This window comes from Macrotis lagotis, chromosome 2 (assembly GCF_037893015.1).
Source record: "Macrotis lagotis isolate mMagLag1 chromosome 2, bilby.v1.9.chrom.fasta, whole genome shotgun sequence".
Taxonomy (NCBI): domain Eukaryota; kingdom Metazoa; phylum Chordata; class Mammalia; order Peramelemorphia; family Peramelidae; genus Macrotis; species Macrotis lagotis.
Window position 1 is genome coordinate 35,308,050 of NC_133659.1, and position 22,875 is coordinate 35,330,924.

The 22,875-nt window shown below is 35.6% G+C and overlaps 1 protein-coding gene across 10 annotated transcripts in view; it reads left to right on the plus strand.

The window, feature by feature from the left end:
* Nucleotides 1–22,875, plus strand: part of EVI5 (ecotropic viral integration site 5) — a 195,548-nt gene that overhangs the window by 98,854 nt on the left and 73,819 nt on the right. For 8 of the 10 annotated variants that reach the window (XR_012475537.1, XM_074221667.1, XM_074221673.1 and 5 more), the window contains 4 exons: nucleotides 6,027–6,080; nucleotides 8,303–8,335; nucleotides 8,906–9,052; nucleotides 22,114–22,248. Coding sequence is in view for 9 of the 10 variants with exons in the window: in XM_074221667.1 (XP_074077768.1) it covers nucleotides 6,027–6,080; nucleotides 8,303–8,335; nucleotides 8,906–9,052; nucleotides 22,114–22,248 (369 nt within the window). In the remaining variant the exon portion in view is untranslated. The remainder of the gene's footprint in view (nucleotides 1–6,026; nucleotides 6,081–8,302; nucleotides 8,336–8,905; nucleotides 9,053–22,113; nucleotides 22,249–22,875) is intronic. The other 2 variants (XM_074221672.1, XM_074221674.1) reach the window with 1 other exon arrangement.

Here is a 22,875-nt window from a genome sequence, read left to right on the forward strand (position 1 = left end):
AGCGCTCACAGAAGAAACAATACCAAGACAGCCTGAAGGTCTCATTGAACAACTTTAGAATTGGCTGCACAATTTGGGAGACCCTGGTATAGGACTGCCGAGTATGGTGTGCCCTCATCTGTGATGGTGCTGCACTCTATGAGAAAGGCAGAATTGAAGGAGCTCAAAAGGTTTATATATATATATTCTTCATGGGCCAGCTCAAGTGGTAGACTTCTTCACTGAAGTCTTCCCTGAGCCTTCTCCCTTTTCACATTTTGTAGGAAAACTTAGGAAATATATTTTCTTTGATTTTGTCACATTCTATCTCAAATGGAAGTTTGGCACATTAAGTGCAAGACTGAAGTTGAACCAATCAGAAGCACATGAGCTTTAATCCTATTTCAGATAATACTAGCTACAACCATGGCAAACCACTTAACTTCTTGAAGCCTATTTTCCTCATTTGTAAATTGGGGGTAGGATCAAAGAGTATATTATATCAAAATGTTTTGCAAACCTTTAAGCACTATGAAATTGTAAGATTGTTTTTATATTGTCATATATAATAATATTTACTATAATTATACTTTATTGCAAAGATGTCATTTACCCTTAGTAACATTCTGAGGTATTTTGCATCTCAATCTAGGTACAGTGCCTTCCTTCCTTTCACAAAATAAATTCTTAAATTCTTTTCATTCACTTTCTACCTAGCCAAATAAAATAAACACAATTTTTATTAAAATCGCTTCTTGCTACACAAATAACAAATTCTATTGCAGACTATTGAAGTCTTTTCTGGTTGTCTTACTCGGCATCAGTTCATGCAAGTTGGTCTAGGCTTTTCTGAAATCCATTGCTATCATTTCTTATAGAGCAATAGTATTTCATTATGTTCAGTACCACAATTTGTTCAGCCTTTCTCCAATTGATGGACATCCCCTCAATTTCCAATTCTTTGCCACTACATAAAAAAGCTGGTATAAATATTTTTATATGTGTGGATATTTTACCCTTTTTAATGATGTCTTTGGGATGTGGACCTAATAGTGGTATTAGGCTATGAATCAAAAGGTGTGCATAGTTTTAATGCCCTTTGGACATAGTTCCAAATTGCTCCCCAGAATGCTTGGAACAGTTCACAACTCTACCAATAATGCCTTATTGTCCTAGTTTTCCCACTTTGTTTTCAACATTGATTAATTTCCTTTTTGTCTTATTGATCAATCTGATAGGTGTGAGATGATATCTCAGAATTGTTTTAGTTGGCATTTCTCTAATCAGTATGATTTAGAGCATTTTTTTTTCACATGGCTAAATAGGTTTAATTTCATTATCTGAGAATTTTCTACTCATATCCTTTGGAAATCATTTATCAATTGGAGATTGACTTGTATTCTTATAAATTTGATTCAGTCCTCTATATATTATAGAAATGAGTCCTTTTATCAGAAATACTAGCTGAAAAATTTGTTTTCCAACTTAAATCCTCTTAGAACTTGGTTGCTTTGGTTTTATTTGTCAAAAACTTTTTAATTTAATGTAATCAAAATTATCTATTTTGCATTTTATAATGTTTTCTTTCTTTTTTTTGGTTATAAATTCCTCTCTTTTCCATAGATCTGACAGATAAAGTACTCCTTATTCTCCTAACTAGCTTATGACATAACCTTTTATGTATAAATCCTGTACCCGTATTTTGACCTTATCTTGGTATAGGGTATGAGATGTAGATCTTTGCCTAATTTCTGTCATACTGTCTTCCAGTTTTCCCAGCACTTTTTGTTAAAGAGTGAGTTCTTATCTGAGAAGCTTGTGGTCTTTGGGTTAATCAAACAATAGAATCCTACAGTTATTTACTACTGTTTCTTTTGTACCTTAATTATTCCAGTGATCTACTTCTCTGTTTCTTAACTGTTACCAGACACTTTTAATGACTGCCTCTTTATAATTTAATTTTACATCTGGTATAGCCAAGCCACCTTCCTTTTCATTTTTTTTTCTTCATGAATTCCCCAGATATTCTTGACCTTTTGAAACATACTATTCTATAACAAGTTAATCACCCTGCAAACAAAAATTTGACCTTACTACTGTCTTTTATTCCCCTCCTCAAAGCAACTCTTCTTCCTGGAGCTTTGGAGAAAGTCATTCAGTTTTCCACTAGATACCCACATGTCCCTTAGAACTGCCTCTCCATGATTCTAAGGAAGGAGGGTGGGTCATGAAATGTCTTTTTCCTACTTTTCACCCATAACAGTTTTTCAAAGATGAGCTCATTTATGACTTATCCAGAGCAAAAAAATGGAGCTGAAAAGAAAGTAACCTCGGGGTTTCTTCTTTATATCTTTTTTAAAGTAATCTTCTTATACTTTATTCTTCTTCACGTACCTTGTGATTCTCCTACCTGACCCTACATGGCAGTCCATATTACAATTTCATGTCTTCATGCTGGCCATCCCCCATGACTGAAATGCTCTACTTTTGGCTCCTTTGCTTTCTGCAGAAGGCCTTTCACAACCTTCTGCTATTCAGGCATTCTTTCTGAGGTTATCTCCTACCTTCATGGACTAGCTGCCACATGCCCATGGTATTTTGCATAGGATCTCTTCTGTTGAAGTGTGGCAGGGACAGTATTAATGCCATTTATTTTTTTACATCTCTAGTATTGAGCATGTGTTTAATGAATGCTGATATTTCTTTCAAGGTCACCATCATTCCTGCAGTCACCTTGGCTCACTATCTACTGGTTATTTTCATTTCATCTTTCTCTTTTGCTCCATATATCCAGTTGTCAAGTCTTGCTAATTCTTTTTTAAAACGTTTTTTATTCTAAACTTACACACTGAAAAGGAATAATTTCAAAATTAGCACAATACAGTAAAAAGATTATCTTATAAAACTATGTATTTCCTTTTCATTCTGAATGCTTTTTAAAAAACAATAAATTTCATACATTTGAGAATTGTCCTGTTTGTGCAACTTTCTAAATTTTCTTCTGTTCTCTGTGCATTTTAAATGGTGTTTCAGTGCCCTCCCTTTTTTCATTATTGGTTCTAACTTCCTCCTGCTCAAAAAAAAAACTTTCTAACAAAAATATAGTTAAGAAAAATGAATACATTTTGTAATAGCCATATCCAAAAAGTATATTTCTTTCTGCAGCTTGAGTCTATTATTTCTCTGTCAGGAGTTGGGAAATTTCCTTCTTCAAGAATTTTTTAATATTTATTTGGTCATTTCATTGATAAGAGTTAAGCCTTTAAAAACATTTTTTTTTAAATGTTATTATCCTAGTATAAATGATTCTTCTATTTCTGTACCTTTCATTCTACTCTCTTTATGCTACCCTGGACCCTCTGAAATTGTCCCTTTCTTCATTTCTTATGATGTAATATTCCTTTACATTCATATCTCAGTGTTTATTCAACCATTCCTCATTTGTTCCTCAGTTCCCCACCCCCAGATTCTAATTTGCTTTTCATTTTTTCCTTTTGTAATATCCCTTCAGTATTGAGGAAATTTGTTTTTACCTGGAACTGTTCCTTTCTGTTGTCCTTTTTCTTAAATCCTACCCCCCCATCCCAGCTTATTTCCCAATTTTTCTATACTAAACTTTGTGCATGTTCATCCCTCCTTTGTCTCTTTCATATAAAAATATAGTTTGGTGCTCACTCCTCTTTTTCCTCCATCTTAGTGTGCTCTTCTCATGCACCCCAATTATGAAAAATACATTCCACACTCCTTTTCCTCTTTTCCACCCCCAGAATATTCCTTTTACCCTTTCTTCTCTGTTAGAATACTAATAACATTTTATCATCATGCAGACCCTTTCAGCTGCTCAAATAAATTGCCTTTTCTGGGTTTCTCTTGACTCTTGTGTTTATATTTCAAAGTTCCCACAGCTCTAGTCTTTTTTAGATTTTGCAAGGCAATGGGATTAAGTGGCTTGCCCAAGGCCAGACAGCTAGGTCATTATGAAGTGTCTGAGGTCGGATTTGAACCCAGGTACTCCTGACTCCAAGGCTGGTGGTGCTCTACCCACTGCGCCACCTAGCTGCCCCATCTCTAGTCTTTTTCATAAGAAATGCATGAAACTTCTTTCTTCTAGTGCTTTCCTCCAGATTTTGTTTCATGTTTTATCCCTTGTTTCATTAGGTATTCATGTGGTTTTATTAAAAATCCTTTTTTTTTTCTTTGAGTTTCTGCTTGAATTATTACAGAATTATTCTCCTTCCAGGCTGGATCTTTTAGTATCTCTCAATCTGCAATAATTTTTAGTACTGGTCCTGGTCCTTGGCTTACTAATTTTAATTTCTCTACTCAGTTTCTTATTTGGGATTTGTGCCAAGTCCAGTTTCTGTTTGCTCCTGCTCCTTGGTTGGGTTGGTTCTCCCTGTGCTGTTTTGCCCTGAATTCCTGCATAGGCCTCTCCTTTCCAGAGTTGGATCTCCAGATACTGCCCTCCCCCTTCCCTGATCTTTGAAGTTTGAATTGCTGGGTCTTCTCAGAACAGTGCCAAGAATCTCAGATCTCTTAGACCGTCATTCTTGGGGCCTCTAGCAATCTAGGGATTTCAGACCACCCTGGAATTTTCTTAGGGGCCCACCTCTCTTGCCTCCTGATAAAGACAGGGTTTTCCCTAGACTACAAGAATCTTTGGGTGATCTCTGGTGGCACCAGACTCTTTTGTCTGTTTTCAAACCTTTGCTTACTTTGCTGATGGTCCCTATTGTCCATGGGCTTATGGATGACTTTTGTGCAGTGAAAGAAGGGATATAAATGTAACTTGCCATCAATGGTTATCTCCATCATTTTTCTAGCTAGTAGAACTTTTGGCCTTTTACTACAATAGAAATAAATATGAATGATAAGGAGTTACCCCTATTCAGACAACCATCTTGACTAGAAGTCAAAAATCTTGTGGATTCTCCCTCAACAATACTTCTTTCTCTCTGCTTAAATAGCTGTCACCCTAGTTTCAACTTATCATCACCTCTTTCATGGACTATTTGCAGAGCCTTCTACTTGACTTTTCTGCTTCCTTCTTAACCCTCTCTAGTCCATCCTCACTGTGACTGCCACAGGTCTGCCCACATCATCCCCTTGCTCAGTGATTCTTATGACTCCTTTTGACCTTCAGGCCCAAATACTACATTCTTTTGCATTTAAGGTCCTCTACCTCCTACTTTTTTCAGCCGCCTTATATGCTTTCACCTCTGATCTGCTTGTCATACCATGCTCCATTTTTGTTTTCTGGGCCTTTGGCCCAGGGACCAGTGAGGCAAGGAGATCTTTTTTTCCTTACATTCCCCCCTACCCCCCCCCCCACTCAGATCAAGAGCTGCACACTCCACAGGCTTTCCTCGCCTCCTTTCCCGGTTCTGCCCCACTGAAACTGTGTGGGCCTTCTCTTTTCCACCATTATTTGATTTATTTTGTATACAGCTATTTATGTCCATTTTGTCTTCTTTGAGAGGAAGTCATTTCCTTGGAATGGTCTAAGAATCACATGCTGTCCCTGATCCACAGATGATGCTTACTGTATGCTCTGAAATTGATCCCATGGCATTGAATTATGTGGCACCTGCTGGACACAAGATCAGAAAGCAGCCAAATTTGGCCTTTGATACTTTCTAGCTGTGAACCCTGGCCATTCCTGTAATGCTAAGTCCTTCACTTAATACAGTCACTGTATACAGTGACTGACAGTATGAATGTTGCAAAGTGTTGATAGGTGAGAAAAGAAGTTTTGTTGGGGGTTTTCATTATTAATTTCTGTGCTTGGTAGATATTCAGGTGTTCTCAGTAAACGTTTACTTCCATAGAAGAAATATATGTAGTATTTTTTGTGATTTTTTTTTTTTAGCAGATGCTCCAGAAAGATTGTTGCTGGAAAATATGTTAAAATTTATTTCTTTGCTTATGTATCTAATTTATTATGTGTGTTGAACTGAATTGATTTATATGTCTCATAAGGATCTGGATTTGGAGAATGTTTTCTCTATTTTGAAAATACTTGAAAATATTACTTTTATTTATTACAGAGATTACGCACAGAAAATAGACTTTTAAAACAGCGAATTGAAACATTAGAAAAAGTAAGTATATTATTGTTTAATTGGATCTTTGTAACAATTATACATTAACCTTTTGGGATGTATTATGTTGAATGAATATTGCATGGAAAACGTAACATATCTGTTCACTAAATTGCAATTTTTGCTGCTTAGCTGCTTAGCTTCTTGCCTGTTTAAATAACTTGGCATTAATAAAAACTAAATATCTTGTATGCTTTCAGTTTTAAAGTTAAAACTGAACCTGTTTACAATGTAAATGTTGCTTTATAAATGTATTCCTGGTCATTTAACCTATGAAAAGAGAAATAGGTTCTCTCTGGTCAAGTCAACAAAAGTTCCTTTTTATTTTAACATTGCCAGTATGTTTTTCAATAGATTTACAGAGCCTAGCACTGGCCTTTTGGGGTAGAGGAAGTTATTGGTCATAGATGGACATTTTATTGCCTGTTATATTTGATTTCATTATTTTTATGAGATTTTCATTTTAAGATCTTGGAAAAACCTAAAATCTCACCTCTGACCCTTTCCCTCTGTCATCATAGCATTATGCTTACTTTACATTAAACAGTTTACTTTGGACCCAACATGCACATTTTGACAGGTACCCTAGTTTAACTTAATTTTCACCTTTCCAACTATATATTCTGGTTTTGATATGATAATGGATTTTATGTGTGTGGATAGCTTTCCTTTATTCTTTTGATCCCAAAGTAAGCTGGTTATCATAATTTCTAATTCACATTTATATAATTTTTCATTTCATAGTATATCTTCACAACAACCCACTTTACAAATGAAGAAATTGAAATTAGGGAAAATTACTTATCCAGGGACTTTGATCTTCCAATTTTCTCTGATTTTTTTATATTAAAATGGAAAATGAAAAAATGCCCAAATTTAATTTGTCTTTAAAAGTCTTTATTATAAAAGCAGAAACTAGTAAATAGCACTTTTCAGGTGTTGCCAGTTTGTAAATATTATAAATGTGTTGTAATCATTTATAAGCTAACTCTCAAATAATTAATGAAATATATGTAATTTTTATTGTTGGCATTTTTATAACACTTTTTTACTACTATTATGAAATAATGTATATGAGCCAAGATAATATCTTAAAACAAATGTGTTTCAATTATTTGATAGATAACAGCAGAAGAATTATTTTACTTTATAGAATTATTAAAATTTTAGTGTCTTGATGGTGTGACTGAGGTATGTAATTTTTGTAAAAATGCTATTTTTATAAAAAACTATCTGAATGATTATAGATATTGAGTGACTTCAATAGCTGAAGATGATTCCATTTTTTAAATTTAGTTTTAAAAAATTGTGGTTTTATATCTTTAATTATATTCTATTCTTTCATTAAATGTTCTGTTTTTGTATAGTATACAAAGTGCCTGAGTATTTAAAAACATTGAAGCCAAAGGTGACCCTTGTTCATAAATTTAACAATTCACCACATAGATATAGATATTGGTTTAGAACCAGGCATTTTCATGGAAGATGTGTTTTAACTTCAGTGAAACTATAGAGTATTTTAGTTGCTTTCAGGAATGATGGATTTGAAATTAGAATTCCATAAAATTAAATGTTTTCTTTCTTCTTTGTATAAGGAACCTTGTCATTGAGAAGTTATAAGAATTAGTTTTGCAACAGCTGAATCATCTATTCTACTTTAAATCTAGATTTCAATAAAGTACCAAAGTCTAATAACATATTTACTTTATTTGCTTTTTGTGGTGAATTACTTCACTTTCATTCTGAACATTCCGTTATGGAAGCCTTCCTTGCTTTGCCTCTTTGGAAGCTGCTATCTCATAAGCACCATTGCACTTTGCAAATTCAGTTGTGTGCTCAAATTCTGCCTCCTTTCCATTCATTGACCCGGCCATGCAAAGGTTAGGAAGCCAGGCCATAAGAGGGTTACAATGGGAGGCTTCAAAAATGGTCATTTTTCAAAGGTTTTTTTCTCTGCACCAGGCAATTGAAGATTAATGTTAATCTGTCAGAAGCAGTTTACTTTCCATATTCCATAGTTTTGACATATTTATAGCAGAATAAGAAAAAGCTGATAGCTTAAAAATCAATATAAATTCAATAGAGAATATATTCTCTAAAGTTCTTTATGAAAAGTAGGTGGAATTTGAGCATGGTTTGTATCTGTCTATTCTGTTTTATCACTTTATCACTTTTGTTTTTATTTCTCTCCCTTATATTCCTCTGAATTTTTCCTTTTATAGGAAAGTGCTTCCTTGGCAGATAGATTGATACAGGTATAGTTCTTGAGCATTTTCTCCAACTTTCCTCCCTCCCCTGCAAAAATAATAATCATCATCATCATCTAAGCCCCAGACTTAGAAATCCTGTTTTAATGCATGCACATTTCCATGCATTTACAAGGAACTATTTTAATTCTTAGATTATATGGGCATAGACAATTCTTGTTAGTATCATCCTGATTTATTTTTAGGTTTCAGTACTGGCATTTGCACGTTGTAGATTTAACCTTATTTGAAATCCTATTTTAAGTAGAATAAATTGTAATCCTTGGATCCTGTGAAATTCACTTCTTACACTGGAAATGTTTAATTGATGCATGTACAGCTGAATAATATTGCATGAATTGAATTTTGCAAGAACAATTGACTGTCAGTTTAATTTCACATTTAGTCCCCCCCCTCAAAATTGCTCAGGCAGCACTGAACTGATATTACTGATTATCTAAAACTGTGCTGTGTTCTGAGGTTATTTAATATGGCAAAGTAAATAGCTAAACCTCACAAAGGCAGTCTTTCTTGCATCTGTCCTCAATTGCTTTACAAAAAAAAAAATTATGTCCTAAGGGACAAGTGACAAGAGCCCAGGAGGCTGAGGAAAACTACCTCATAAAACGGGAGTTGGCCACCATCAAACAGCAGAGTGATGAGGCCAGTACTAAACTGGAGCAAGCTGAGAATGCCATCAGGGAGCTCCAGGAGCAGCAGCAATGGGTAAGGTGCCTGGGAGCACTTGTCTCAACTTTCTCATTCACTGTGTTTTCATTTCAGTGTTCACGATCTCTGTGCTCTTCGCATCGTAGTTGTTCTCCATGCCAAAAGGCCTTGGGTCACTCGGGCCAAGCTCTGCAGGGGCTGGAGTAGGTGTTTCTGGTGGTGGGCCTTTAGATAGTGGCTTCCTTGGGGTCCTTTTCTGTTCTACCAGCTCCTCAGGGAATACAAGTACACTCTGCCTAGTGGGGTCTTACCTTGGTCATCAAGATGTTTGTTTTGATGTGTGTCATTTAATTCTGCAAGGTATTTGGACTAGTTACCTTGGCATTGTTTTCACATTCCAAGTTCAAGCAAGCTGCCTGATAACCATGCCAAACCCATACAGATCCTAAGAAAGTTTTGCGTTCAAATCCCCTCTCTCCACCCCATGACCAAATCTTCCTGTGACTCCTCAGTTTCCTTATCTGCTTCAGTGATAGGTTTCTGAGAGACCTTCTCAGCCCAAAATCAGTGATTTCTGCTGAGACATCTTTAACCTTAGAAAGAGGTCTGAGTTTCAAAAAGCAGCCCCTCCAGTGACTCTTGGAGCAGAGGTCCCTGAATCTAGCTCATCCATTTACAAGCTCAGTGGAGCTGACCTCATCTGGCTCCCAGCATGGAGGGCCTTCAATTTCTGGTCCTTCAACTGCATTCCTCCTACCCCTGGCATGTCACTAATGAAGGCTAAGGTGCTGGAGATAAAGGGGTATCCAGAAAGGATTAGCCCCAGCCTGTAGCAGATAAGGATTAAAAAGAGGCAGGAAGAAGCAAGTTTAGCTCAGTTCGGAGCCAGAAGGGAGAATGGAGGGGTTAAGAGATAGGGAGGAAGTTGTGAGCCTGAGGGACTCTGTAGGGACAGGGAAGGTATGATTTGGGGGAGGGGATTAGGAGAGAAAATAATGAATTCTGTTTTGGACCTGTTGATTTTAAGGTATCTACTGGTCACCTACTTGGAGATCTCTGAAAGGCAGTTGGAGATACAAGATTGGAGTTCCAAAGAGAGGTTGGAGCAGGAAAGGTTGAGCATCATTGGCAATAGAGATGATAGTTAAATTCATAAGAGCTGATACTGAGTTCACTAAATGAAGTAGAATAAAGGGGAAAAGAGAAGGAGGTCCAGGACAGAATTCAGAGGCAACACTGTGGTTAGAAGGTGAGACTAAAGAAGGTTTCAGCAGAGGAGACTAAGAAGGAAAGGTCTGATAGTAGAACAGAGAGAGAGAGAGAGAGAGAGAGAGTGAGTTGTGTCCTAGAAAAGCTAAAGCAGTAGGGAGAGTTGATGTTTTAAGGGTGGACTGAAAAGTAATGAAAAATGTTTCTCTGTTGAGAATTACCTAAATTGTTGGCCTTTGATAGTGAAGACTGCTCACAGGCAACTGAAATCACAGGATTTTATTGTTTTTCCACCTTATTATATTTGTGGAAAAAAGTTTTGAAGAGCCACAGGAATGGCAGAAAGTGTATAATCTGTAGCTAAGAAAAAAAGTCAGCAGTGACTTACATGTGTTAATGCAAATTATTGCAAAAAATAATAATGTAAAAATATATTAACCAAATTAGTACACTAAACTGAATTTAGGATTGATTAAAATTTGATTAGAATGTTGTGTTCAGATTTCATTCTTCCTCATTTTTCAAATGCTGAAACCCTAGAGGTTGTTGAGCAAAGATCAAAGGATTGATGAGATCTGTGAGTAAAGGCTTGTTTTAAGGCTACTGAGGGCTCTTTACGTGTCTGAAGATGGGTCTTACGCATCTGAGCTTCAGAAGGTAGTTCTGGGACCAGGGAATGGAAGTGCCAGGAATCTGGATTGCTGCTCCCACAAGAGGAAGCTTGTTCTTGCCGGGGGTTTTTCTCATGGCCAGAATTCCAACATGGGTGGATTCTAACTCAAGATTCTGAGGTGTCTAAGCAAAGATTAAGAAGTGGCATAACTATTCTGAGCAAAAGATGTTAGAGGATAGTTATGCTTCCTCTGTAGCTATGCTGCAATTATGAAGGTGACTTTATATTTACAAGCACCAAATTAGGAACAAAATATTCTGTTTTATTTAGAGGCATCTGTTAAATGTAAGGAATAATTCATAAATTATTGGGATGATTAAACAATAAAGTGATAAACAAGCCATGAAAGGAAGTCATTATCAATATCTTTGGAAATTCTTAAATAACCATGTATTTTAGATTTGTCTAGAGGCAATTGCTTGATGAAGTCACATATGGATTACTTTGATTTGTAACCTCTTTCCTTAATGAAGTTATGTTTATCATTTCATTTACTCCATTAATAAATTTAAGAAATGAGTATTGCAATTATTTTATAGCTCTTACATAGTCTATAATTCCTTAGCCAAGTTGCTTTAGGACATAGTCATTTAGTTTGAAGTAGGAAATGCGTCAAATTGTTTTGTTTTTAAAAATAGAGTCAGACAATTAGTCAGCCAGCATTACTTGTTCCAGCTTCCTGTGAAACAGTCACTCTCCCAAAAGCTGAAGATAAAAAAGAAAGGCAAAAGCCAATATGTAAAAAACTAGATGCATACAAAATTTCTACAGCATAGAGGACTACAGTCTCTTAAGATATGGCACTAGAAGAGATCTCCTTCAGACACTGGGCTTGGGGCTGAGTCATGAAGGAACTGAGAAAAGCAGAACCACACTTTGTTTTCATTTGGGTAGCAATATAGACTGATCTGTTCTGTTTATAGTTGTGTTGCCTGGAAAAGAAGCCAGGCTTTTTCCCTTAACTTTTTTTAATTAGAAAAGTCATTTTTATATTTGCCTGCACTTTTAATGTTACATATACAGATATATATGTATATATATCCCCTTAATTTGTAGGTAGTTCATTGAAATATAATTGTATTAGTAAATATTCTTAATTCAGATACCTTTTCTTCAATTTAGTATGACAAATATTCTATTCACTTTTCCTCTAAAAACTATCTTAACTTCCCAGAAAAAAATGATATATATTTTAATTTTCAAAATAAGACTAGCTAAGAAAAACTTTTCTGTCTAGAATGGGAGTGTGATTGTATTCATTCACCATGTCTACTTTTGTTTATAAATTACTCCAGAACATTCATTGGAGAGAGTTTGAGTGATGCATCTGTCATGTGAAGTGTGCTTTTTTTAAATTCTCCTCTGATAACAGGCAATGTTTATAGTGGCCTTTAAATGCTTCACCTAGGTTATCTCCTTTGTGCTTGCCTTGGTGAGGGAAGGGCCCAGTGTCACCTATCCCTAAGTATCCCTAAGGATTTGGGCAGTTGGGGCGGGGTAGAGGCGGGAAAACTGGCTGTATGACCCTGGACCTGTTACTTTACCTCCTGTAAAATGGTTATAATAATAGTACCGATCTCCAGGGCTGTTAGGATAAAATGACATCATATTTGTAAAGTGCTTTGCAGACATCAAGTTCTACATAAATGCTAGCTGTTATTATTTGAACCAAGACTTTCTTGATTCCCAAGGATGACATGCTCCAGGGTGGCTAGGGGTGCTATAGCATGGGATTGGGAGGCGGGAAGACTTCGCTTTCTGAGTTCAGATTTGGCCTCAGACACTTAGTATTTGTATGACCCTAGACAAACCCCTTCACCCCACTTGCCTCAATGTCCTCATTTGTAAAATGAAGGAGAAGAAAATAGCAGACCACTCCAGTATCTCTGCCAAGAAAACCCTAAGTGGGGTCAAAAAAGGTCACACATGACTGAATATGAACATGACCTCTACCATTATGTCACAGTACCACTCGAGAACCAGAAGCTAGTTCAGAAACATTACCAATCAGATGGTTCATTTTATATTTTTGAGTATGAGGATGTTGGAAATTCCATGGCATTCTAAAAAATAAATAGAAAAATTAATCCTTGAAGAAAAAAAACCAGCCAGATGTCCCATTCTGGATACCAAGTAAGCATTTAGCAAAGTGTTCAGGACTTCAGCTTGCTTATCTTATACTTTGTTTTTTCAGTAGCTTCTTAGCCCGCAATCTCTGTATTTTAGAATTTCATTAAACCAGGAATTGGGACATGTTTTGGGGTTTGAATCATGTAATCTAATCATATATTTTTTACTTTCATCCTGGAAAGTTGGAGTGATTTCTGCCTTTCTAAAATTGGCCACATGTTTATACTGAGCTATATATTTAAAACATTTGTTTCCCATGTAACAGTATTTTTTTTTAAAAAAATCACTTAATTTAAGCAGATTGCTAAGATAGAATTCTAAATAGAGCTATTCCCTTTTTTCGCCTTCAGAGCTCACCAGTTGGTTAATCCCATTCTCCATACTGGTCCTCATTTTGTTTTGGGCAGAAGTTGAATTTAACCTCTAAGGTCTCTTTCTCTTCTGCAGTGGTTTGGTTCAGTCTTCAGTTCCTGGCAGTTCTGGAAAACACACATTGTTACTTATAGATATCATCTCATTGTCTTTCTGGTGACTGAGAATGGCCATGTTACATTAACAAAGAGGAAGAAGAGACATTCTAACATCTTTAAGCTTCTCTGAATGTTCTAAGAGTTTGAAGGATGATTTTATTCTCTATGGCAGAGTATTGTGAAAAAAGAGACTTCCTATCCAATAAAAGAATTTTATCAGTTCAGTGATAGTAAACATTTATTAAATCCCTCCTGTGTGCTAAGACCTAGGGATACAAATTTTAAAAAGCCTGCCCCTGCCCTCAATGAGTTTACATTCTAATGGAGAGGAACACACATAGAAGGAAGCTGAAAGGAAAGGGACTGGAGCCAGAACATGGGGGGAAAGAGCCTGGACTGGGAGTAGCTTTGTGTGGTTTAGAACCCAAAGAACAGCTGGTGGTTAATGAAGAGTTCCTGGAAATGTTGAGGCTTTGGGAGGGTCTTTGACTCTATTTTCCAGCCCTCCAGTCTAAGGGGACAAGCAACAGAGGGATACTAGGGAGGGGTTGAGTTTCAAAGCTAGTGATGAGCTTCTTTGGAGAAAGCATATGGCAAAGTGGAAAAATTTGGAAATTCTGAGCCCTGTATAAAGAGAGACTGGGGGAGGAGATTTTAAGTCTTCCTTCCAGCCCTCCAATCAGAGAGGGAAACAACTGAGGGCATTGAGGAGTTCTTTAAATATATTGCAATATTAACTTTGTATCTTGTAGGAATATTTTGAGGAATGATTAATAGATATAAATCATAAGTTACAAATATTTCATAATTGTTCTTTCTATAACATGCTTATTTAAAATTTGAAAATGTTCATTACCAAGTAGTGTATTTTTTTCCCCCAAGGATAGGTTTTATGGTTTTCGTTTTGCCTATTTCCCTTGTTAATTATTTACCAAGTGTGCTGATGATTAAAGAAAAAAAATACTTGGTACTGTTTTATGTTGCCTTATAATGCCAAACTTTCATATTCAAAATTTATAGACACACAAAGTTTAGCTTGGATGAGTAAACTGATCACTATTTATTGTGCTTTTTAAATGTCAGCATTTCAACTTATATTTGTTAAGGACTCACTATATGCTAGATGCTATCAAGAACATTTGTGGCTAGAAAAGGAAATGTGTTGGTCAGGGTTAGGGTTAGAGTTGGATTAGAATGGGGACCAAATTTATAGGAGGCCTCCCATGTGTTGGATATATTTTAAGATTTATGAAAAGACAGAGACAAGCATTATATTATCTAAAATAAGAACATGTGGAAGAGTTGTAAAGTCAAACATATTTTTGGTTTCCTAGAACATAAAAATTAAGTTTGCACTATACCGTAGTCTTATTAAGTGTGCACTAGTTTTTATGTCTAAAAAAATAAGCATTCCTTAGTTTAAAAAAATTTTATTGCTTTTGATTTTTTTTAGGTACAAAAAAATTTTATTGCTAAAAAAATTTGCTAATCTGAGTCTTCAGCAAATCATAATCTTTTTTGCCTCAATGTTGATGGCTGCTAATTGATTCGAGTGGTGGTTGCTAAAGGTTGGGATGACTGTGGAAATTTCTTAAAATAAGACAACAATGAAGTTTGCCCCAGCACATTATAAGACATTATGTTATTAATTGGTCTAATTTCAATATTTTTGTGTCTCAGGTGTAAGGGAGATCTGAGAAGAGGGACTGAGAGGACCAGTCAGTTGAGCAGTCAAAACACACACAGTATTTCTCAATATAGGTTCACCTCTTATAAAACTTTGGTTTGTAGCTCCTCAAAACAATTATAATACTAATATCAAAAATCTATGATTACAGATCACTATAACATATATATTAATAATAATAATGATAATGAAAAAAGTTTGAAGTCTTGGAAGAATTGCCAAAATTGTGACACAGAGATGCAAATCCCATACTGTTGGGAAAATTATGCTAGTGTGCAGACTTGGCACAAACCTTCAAAATGTAAAAATTTGCCACAGTATTTATGTAGTGTAATTAAAATGAAGTATATATGTTTATGTAAAATTGCAATTCAGTGAAGAAATGGACCTTAACCATAACCTGCTTAATAAACAGCCTAGTGGAAGAGGCGGAACAAATCACTTTGGCACAAAAGTACCTTAAAGAGGTTTTTTAGTTGGGTTATTTATGATATGGAGGAAGGAGAGAAAACTTGCTAGTAGAAGTAACAATTTAACCTGGGTAGAAGGGTTCATAGAATTAATTTCCATTAATAGAATGAAAGGAGAAAAGTATTTTTTGGTCATGAGAGAATCAGGACATTTCAGTTGTATAATACAGCATGGGTAAAGGAACAGCTTGGAATGGAAGGAATTTGTCAATGGAATAATGAATAGGTAGTTTTAGAGTACATGAAGAAGAAATGATATGAGTAAGGCTAAAAAAAAGTCTATGAAGGCCTGATTGTGGAAGGCCTTGAAAGGCCTTAAAACCCAGACTTGTCTTCCTAATTCATTTTGGCCATATATTTCATCATCTTTATGGCAGCTTCATAGTTTGCTAAGTTTGTCTAAGTTACTCATTTGAATTAATATATTGCTGTTCTTAGAAATGTGTATCTGTGGAGGGCAACTTTATTGTCACTGTGTAGGTGAAATGTTTAGGTAGATTTTTTTTCCATAAATTGACTCGTTACAGTGTTTTGTCTAATTATCTAGTTTTTGCTTTAAAGAAACAGTGTACATCAATGCTTAGAATTTATAAGTTTGTGTTTCACACAGTCAGCATTGTCTCAGTTTTCAAAAAGAAAGAAATATTTGGTAAGCTTAGTTTTGATTACTAGAAAAATTCTACAGAAGATTACTAACGGAATGGCTTATGAATGTTGGAAAGGGAAGTGATGATCACTTGAAGCCAGTATAGTTTTGGAAAGAATAAGTACCACTAATTTCACACAGTTAGGTAATTAAGTGTCTGAGTCTGGATTTGAGCTCAGGTCCTCCTGACTCCAGGACTGGTGCTCTATCCACTACGCCACCTAGCCACCCCCTGACAATGGATTTCAAGAATTTTGAATTCATTTGACTCAGAAACTCCAGGAACATAAATAACTTATATAATATATCAATAATAATATTTATATAGTATAATATTTAGAACATTGATAGAGTACTTCGAGGTTTGTAAAGCACAGTACAAATATATTAGATGATTTTCACAACAATTCTGGGGGGGAAATTATTGACCTCATTTCACTGAGGAAACTGAGACAATTAAGTGATTTGCCTAAGGTCACTCAACTATTTGAACCTAGGTCTTTCTAATAAGTCCAGTGCTTTATTTCCTGCACCACCTAGTGGCCTGTGTTGCTAATTACTGGTTTTGCTGATAAATGAAATTCTGAACCCAGCATGTAGTTGCTCATTAACTACACAAGCCATATAAATCTCAACTACCCTCTCTGGTTTGAGAAGAGTCTAGCTTTCTCTCTAATTGCAATCTCTCTAATTGCAAGGTTGATTCTTAATCCATAAATGAAGTGATACAATTAACTGATCACATGTCAGAAGAAGAATCAGCAGCTATTTGATTGGACAGAAAATCAGTAAGCAAACTTCAAAAAATATAGTATTCCTTTAAGATGTATATATCTTAAATTTCTTTTGTAATCTCATGTATTTTTTCATGTTTGTTTAAGAACATGTTTCTGAGACAGGATTCCCAAGCTTCATCAGCCTGCAGAAGGGTCCATGGCAGGCACATCACAAAGATCAAGAACAGCAGCTGCCCTTGCAGGAAGCCCTTGTTCATTTCCCAGACCTCCATGGTTACTCTAGGGTTCCCTGCCCTGAGTTTGGCTCTAGTGAGCTCCCTCTGTTCTTTAACACTGAAACATGGTGTTCCTTGTGTTTTTCTTGAGTTTTCCTTTGTCAGCTTACCTCTCAGAGTAGGGCACTCTATATTTTAGAGTTGCTTACTTTTAGAGGATTGATACTAGAGCTCCCTCAACACGGAATCCCTATTATTAGCCAGGTAGTCTTGTCTCTAGAAGACCACATTGTAGGTGAGGAACCTGAGTCTATATCTAGAGATCCCATCCACCTTACCACATTGAATTAGTAGAGTTCTGGACCTTGAACTATGAAACATAGTTCCATAGATTTATTGATGATAAACAACCAATTACACATGCAGACCCACGCAGGGAATACCAGTTTGTGTGTGCCATGTCTTCTTCAGTGCTCTAGGAAACTCTTTAAAACTTTGAATGGAATTTGTCTGAAGAGATTATTGTGGGTACCCAGGGAGCTCACCAATCAATTTAGATTTAAGAAACAAACACCCAGAAGATGGAAGCAAGGCCAGGTGACAAAGGTGAATAGAAGGGTGAGATAGTCCTCAGGAAACTATCATCAAATGGAGCCAAGACTAACCAGGGAAACCCAAGGCATCCAAAAGGATGCTTTTATCTCTATTCAAAGGAAGAGGAGGAGGAGGAGGAGGAGGAGAATCAGAGAAAACAGAGGACCTTTGCTTGGGCTGAAGGGACAGGGAAGAGGCAGAGCTACTCATTTCCCATTTTATAAGTTTTTGCAGCATGAGAGACTGCCTTTTATACTGGACAGAACAGAAATGATCACAGGGGAGTTGTACCCAAGATAAAAGTTGATATTTGAAAAGTACCAAGACTGGGGGAACAAATGTCCTGATTAAAAAAAAATTAGGAAAGGAGAAAGAGGAAGAATAATCTGTAAGTGCAAGGTCAGTGAATTTGGCTCAAATTCCTGGGAAAATTCTAGTATAGATCATCAAAGAGATGATTGGTTAACATCTGGCAAAAAAAGTAGCCATTAAAAGTTCAGTGTGTTGGCAGCTGGTGGCATAGAGAATAGAGGACCAGCCCTGGAGTCAGGAGGACCTGAGTTCAGATACAGCCTCAGAAGCCTGATACTTAACATCTATGTACTTTGGGCAAGTTACTTTAATCCCTTTTGTCTTGCAAAAAATAAAATAAAATTTCAGTGTGAGTAGGACAGGAGGTCTCAATCAGAACACCTTTTGGATCTGTGCTTAACCCTCTACTGTTTCACTTTTTTTTTATCAGTAACTTGCATAAAGTCATATATGACGTACTCCTTTGCAGATGACACAATAGTGGGAGGGAAACCTAACTAAAGTGAATGACAGACTCAATATATAAAAAGGTCTTGGCAAGCTAGAGTGCTGAGCCCAATGTAACGAAGAGGAACTCAATTGAGGATAAATATTTAAAAAATAACTTTACAAGAATAATGTAGAGGAGGCATGAATAAATAATAGTTGTTTTGAAAAGAATCTGGAGGTAGGTTAGAACTAAATAAATCTAAGAATTCTTGGTATAGAATTGAATCCATAGGAGCTCATGGATCATGAGATCAGCATGCAAAATAGCATAGAAGGAGACAAGAAGAAGGCCCAGGACAGAAGATTCCACAAAGGAAAGTGAGGGGGAAAAAAGTTAGACAGGAGCAGAATCAAGAGAAAAATTCATACAGAAAACCTAGAGAGAGATGAATATTAAGTTGAAGAGAGTATTTTGGCAGTGCCAAAAGTTTCAGGACAAGAATGATAAGGATTGAGAAAAAAGGCCAATGATTTGGCAATTAATTTGGTACCTTGAGAGCAGGTTCATCCAAGTTTAGAAGCCAGGCTGTATACAAAGATAGAAAGAGAAGAGTTTGGCCATAAAAGAGAAGAGAACTTTAGGATCATAACAGGGATAGATGGGTCAAGTTAGGGTTTTTGAGCATGGGGAAGATATGGGTAGTAGGCAAACCACAAGAGGGACAGGTTAAAGATAAGAAAGAGGTAATTATATAGAGAGGACTCTGCTGGAGAGGATTGGATAGAATGGGATTACTTGTCCATTTAGAGGGATTATCCTTGACAAGGAGAAAGGCCACCTCTTTATGTGAGGGGCAAAGGAGGTAATAGTTGGGGAAGACCTCTGGGTGATGTGTGATGAGGGAAGAAAGGAGTAAATGACCTTAATTTTTCCAGTGAAATAGGAGGCAAGGTTCTTAGAGAGTAGGGAGAGGAAGAATGAGAAAGTTTGGAAGAGTCACTATGGAGGGTGAGATAATGAGTTAATTAGGGAAATGGAAACAATTTGTCTTGCAGCATTGAAGGCCCATTTGAAGTTACATAAAGTAAATTTATAGTGGTCCCAATTTCATGATTTTTTTTTTGCTCTATTGTGTATGGGAATGAAATGTGATTAAGACTGAGGCTTGACAGGGCAAGATTGGCAATAAAAGTTTATGACTGAAGGAATAAGTATAAGTAGTAAAATAAGGGGTCAAGGGACTCAAGTGGCTTGGAAATACATGTAAATATAGAAAGGGGTATATGTATGTGTAACTTGAGATGAAGGGAATTAGTATCAACTAAGTGGGTGGGGATGGGAAAAAATTTTTAGGAGACAGTGTAAGGGCTGACCCTTGAAAAAGTAGTGAGAAAAGGATGCCATGCAGTCTTGGGGACTCCTGAGCAAAAGAATAGAAATAGGAGATTAAATGCCAAGATCTTGGAATAACAAGGAAGCCACTGAAAGTGTTCGGACAGAGTTTTGACAAAGACAGACTTGTGCTATAGGATGAACATTTTGTTAGCTCCATGAATGGATGAATGGCTTGGAAAGGAGAAGTGGAGGGACTGAAAGTTAAGGACTTCAAGTCAGAGACTTGAAAAACGAGGAAAACCTGAACAAGGCAGTTAATTCTATTTTAGAAATGCTTAGTTTAAGATGCTTTGGGGAAATTCGTTTGAAGACAGGTGGGGAGGGATAATAGAGTGTGTTTATGGGGATGGGTTGTGTGTGTGTGTGTGTGTGTGTGTGTGTGTGTGTGTGTGTGTGTGTATGAGAGAGAGAGAGAGAGAGAGAGAGAGAGAGAGAGAGAGAGAGAGAGAGGTGTAGAGATACTTGAATCTTCAGTAGCTGATGAGATCACCAAGAGAGAAAAACTTTGAAGGATAACACAGGGGTAAAGCAGAGATAAATATGCCAGTAGGAAATGAGTGAAGATATGGGGAAGTGAAATAGTAACTTTGAAAGTTGTAATGCATAAATGATGAATCGCAGTAACAAATTTCCAAGTATATAAGTACAATTGATGTGGTGGTAATAAAGATTTAACCACACAATGCTGGCATTTTGTAGTTGATGAATGAGTTTCCAGGAAAGTGCCAATGCTTCACTGATTAAATTTTTATTCTGTTCCAAGGAGTCCTTGACAGTCTTATGCATTGCAGATTTGCACATCCATTACTAACATTAAAAAAAAAATAAATAGCACTCCTGGCTGGTGATGAGTTTTTATTTTTGTATGTAAAAGATAGCATCTTTTTTTTTCTTTATAAGTGAAGTTTCAACTGTTTATAGAGTGATTTATGGGTGAAATTTTGCTACTGCTTTACAGATGAGGCTTGAGCCATGTTTGTCAAGGCTAATTGAGCTCTTCATGCTAATAAAATTCTTCTGTAGAAGTATATAGCGTACCCATTGTTTCATTTCTTAAAATATGCTCCCATTGATGGGACTGTGTTTTCAAAAGAGCCATTTAATTGATTTTTAAAGGTAAGTAATGATGATATTCACTCCATTATAATGTTCTCATACTTCTTTAAAAGTGTCATAATATTATTTGAAGAAATTCCATATAGAATGATTTGTGATACAAAGAAATACATTTATATATCTGTGTGTTCGCATTAAAGTTGCATCTTAATTGGAAGTAAGAATGTACTATTGCAGTAGATCTATTATAGTTCAGTTCATCATTAGAGGTTTTAGTTTTTATTTAGTAATTTTTTAGTGATTGATAATTATTTAATAGATAACTAATTCTATAAGAATTTGTTTTGAAATTAAAGAACTATTATCCTTTCTCCCGTATAGTCTTTAAAATGAAAAATTAATACTTTTGTGATAGTAACTAAATTATTAGAATTGATTTTTATAACAGCAGGTCAGATCTCTTCTGCATTGTAATTACTGTTTCATTGTATAAAAAAAAGATTGTGTCATAATGAATTAGAGCAGTTGCTAATGGGAAAAAGGATTGGAACCTTTGAGATTTCATTTCCTATTTTCAGTTTCTTATTGCAACATCAGTATTTTCTTTTTCAAGAAGCTATCACCGTCCTTTATGGAAATCTTGATTTTAAAGGATAATGCATTTTTGTTGTTCAGGAATTCAAGGTGGTTCAAATGATTATGGCTAATTTTTTTTCTCATTTATGTTATGGAATTGTTTTAAGTAAAATTGTAGCTCCATAATCTATATAGTGCAGATAGTTTTGATTTAAGAAACAAAATTACTATCAAGTCATTTATTATTTATGAATCAATAGTAATTTATGCCAGATACTTTTCTTTAGATGTTAGAATTAGATTTTTTTTATTTTATTGTTTTCAGGAATATTTGGTAATAATTTATTGATTGAGGTGAGGTTAGGCTGGGAGGGAAAGGGAAAGAGGAAAAGGACTTGTCATTGAGTGGATTTCAATATAATTAATAAGTATACAATTGAAAATGTTTAAATATATTTACAGATTTTAAAGTGTTTATTTTTCCTTGCAATTTTAATACATTTATCTGTAACTTGTAGCACAAATGCAGTGCCCGCTACAGTGAAAAGTTTGTGTTACAACTGGAGGAGGAATTGGTTCAAGCCAGACTGAATGAAGCTGAGTCTCAATGTGCCCTTAAGGAGATGCAGGATAAAGTCCTAGATATAGAAAAGGTAATACTATTACTATTCAAATGAATACTGTTGTTATTATTATATCACATTCTAATATAGTACTCAACAGTTTTAAAAGTACTTTCTCCAAAATAATCCTGAAAGTTTATTCAGAAATGAAACCAAAAAATTCATAGCACCAGGAATGGAGAAGATATGAAAAAATGAGTGAAAAAAACTTACTTAGAGATTTTGCCTATGGCCCCAAGAGAAGAAAATTAGAAAATGACTCTCTTCCAGAAGATCCCTGTTAGTCTTTGTGATTTCATCAAGTGGAATCTTAGTAAATCATAGCGATCTCATTTTATTGCTCTTTGTTTATTTACAATGTGCACTCTACATAGTGCAAAACTGGGACAGTTGAATATGGAAAACATCGTAGAAGCTATCTAAAGAGGAATAAAGAGTTGAGGTCTTAACCAAGGATTTGAGAAACTAAATACCATTTGAGCCCTGAATTGAACTCTGGATATTCTAGCAACTAAAGCAAAATGGGAAATAGTTCTATTTTATTTCTAAAGACAACCTATAAACATCACTGATTTGATCTGTGTATTTATGGAGTAGTTTATCATTAATTACAAGACAAAAATTGTGTGTGGCAGATACTCCACAGTATTTAAAAAG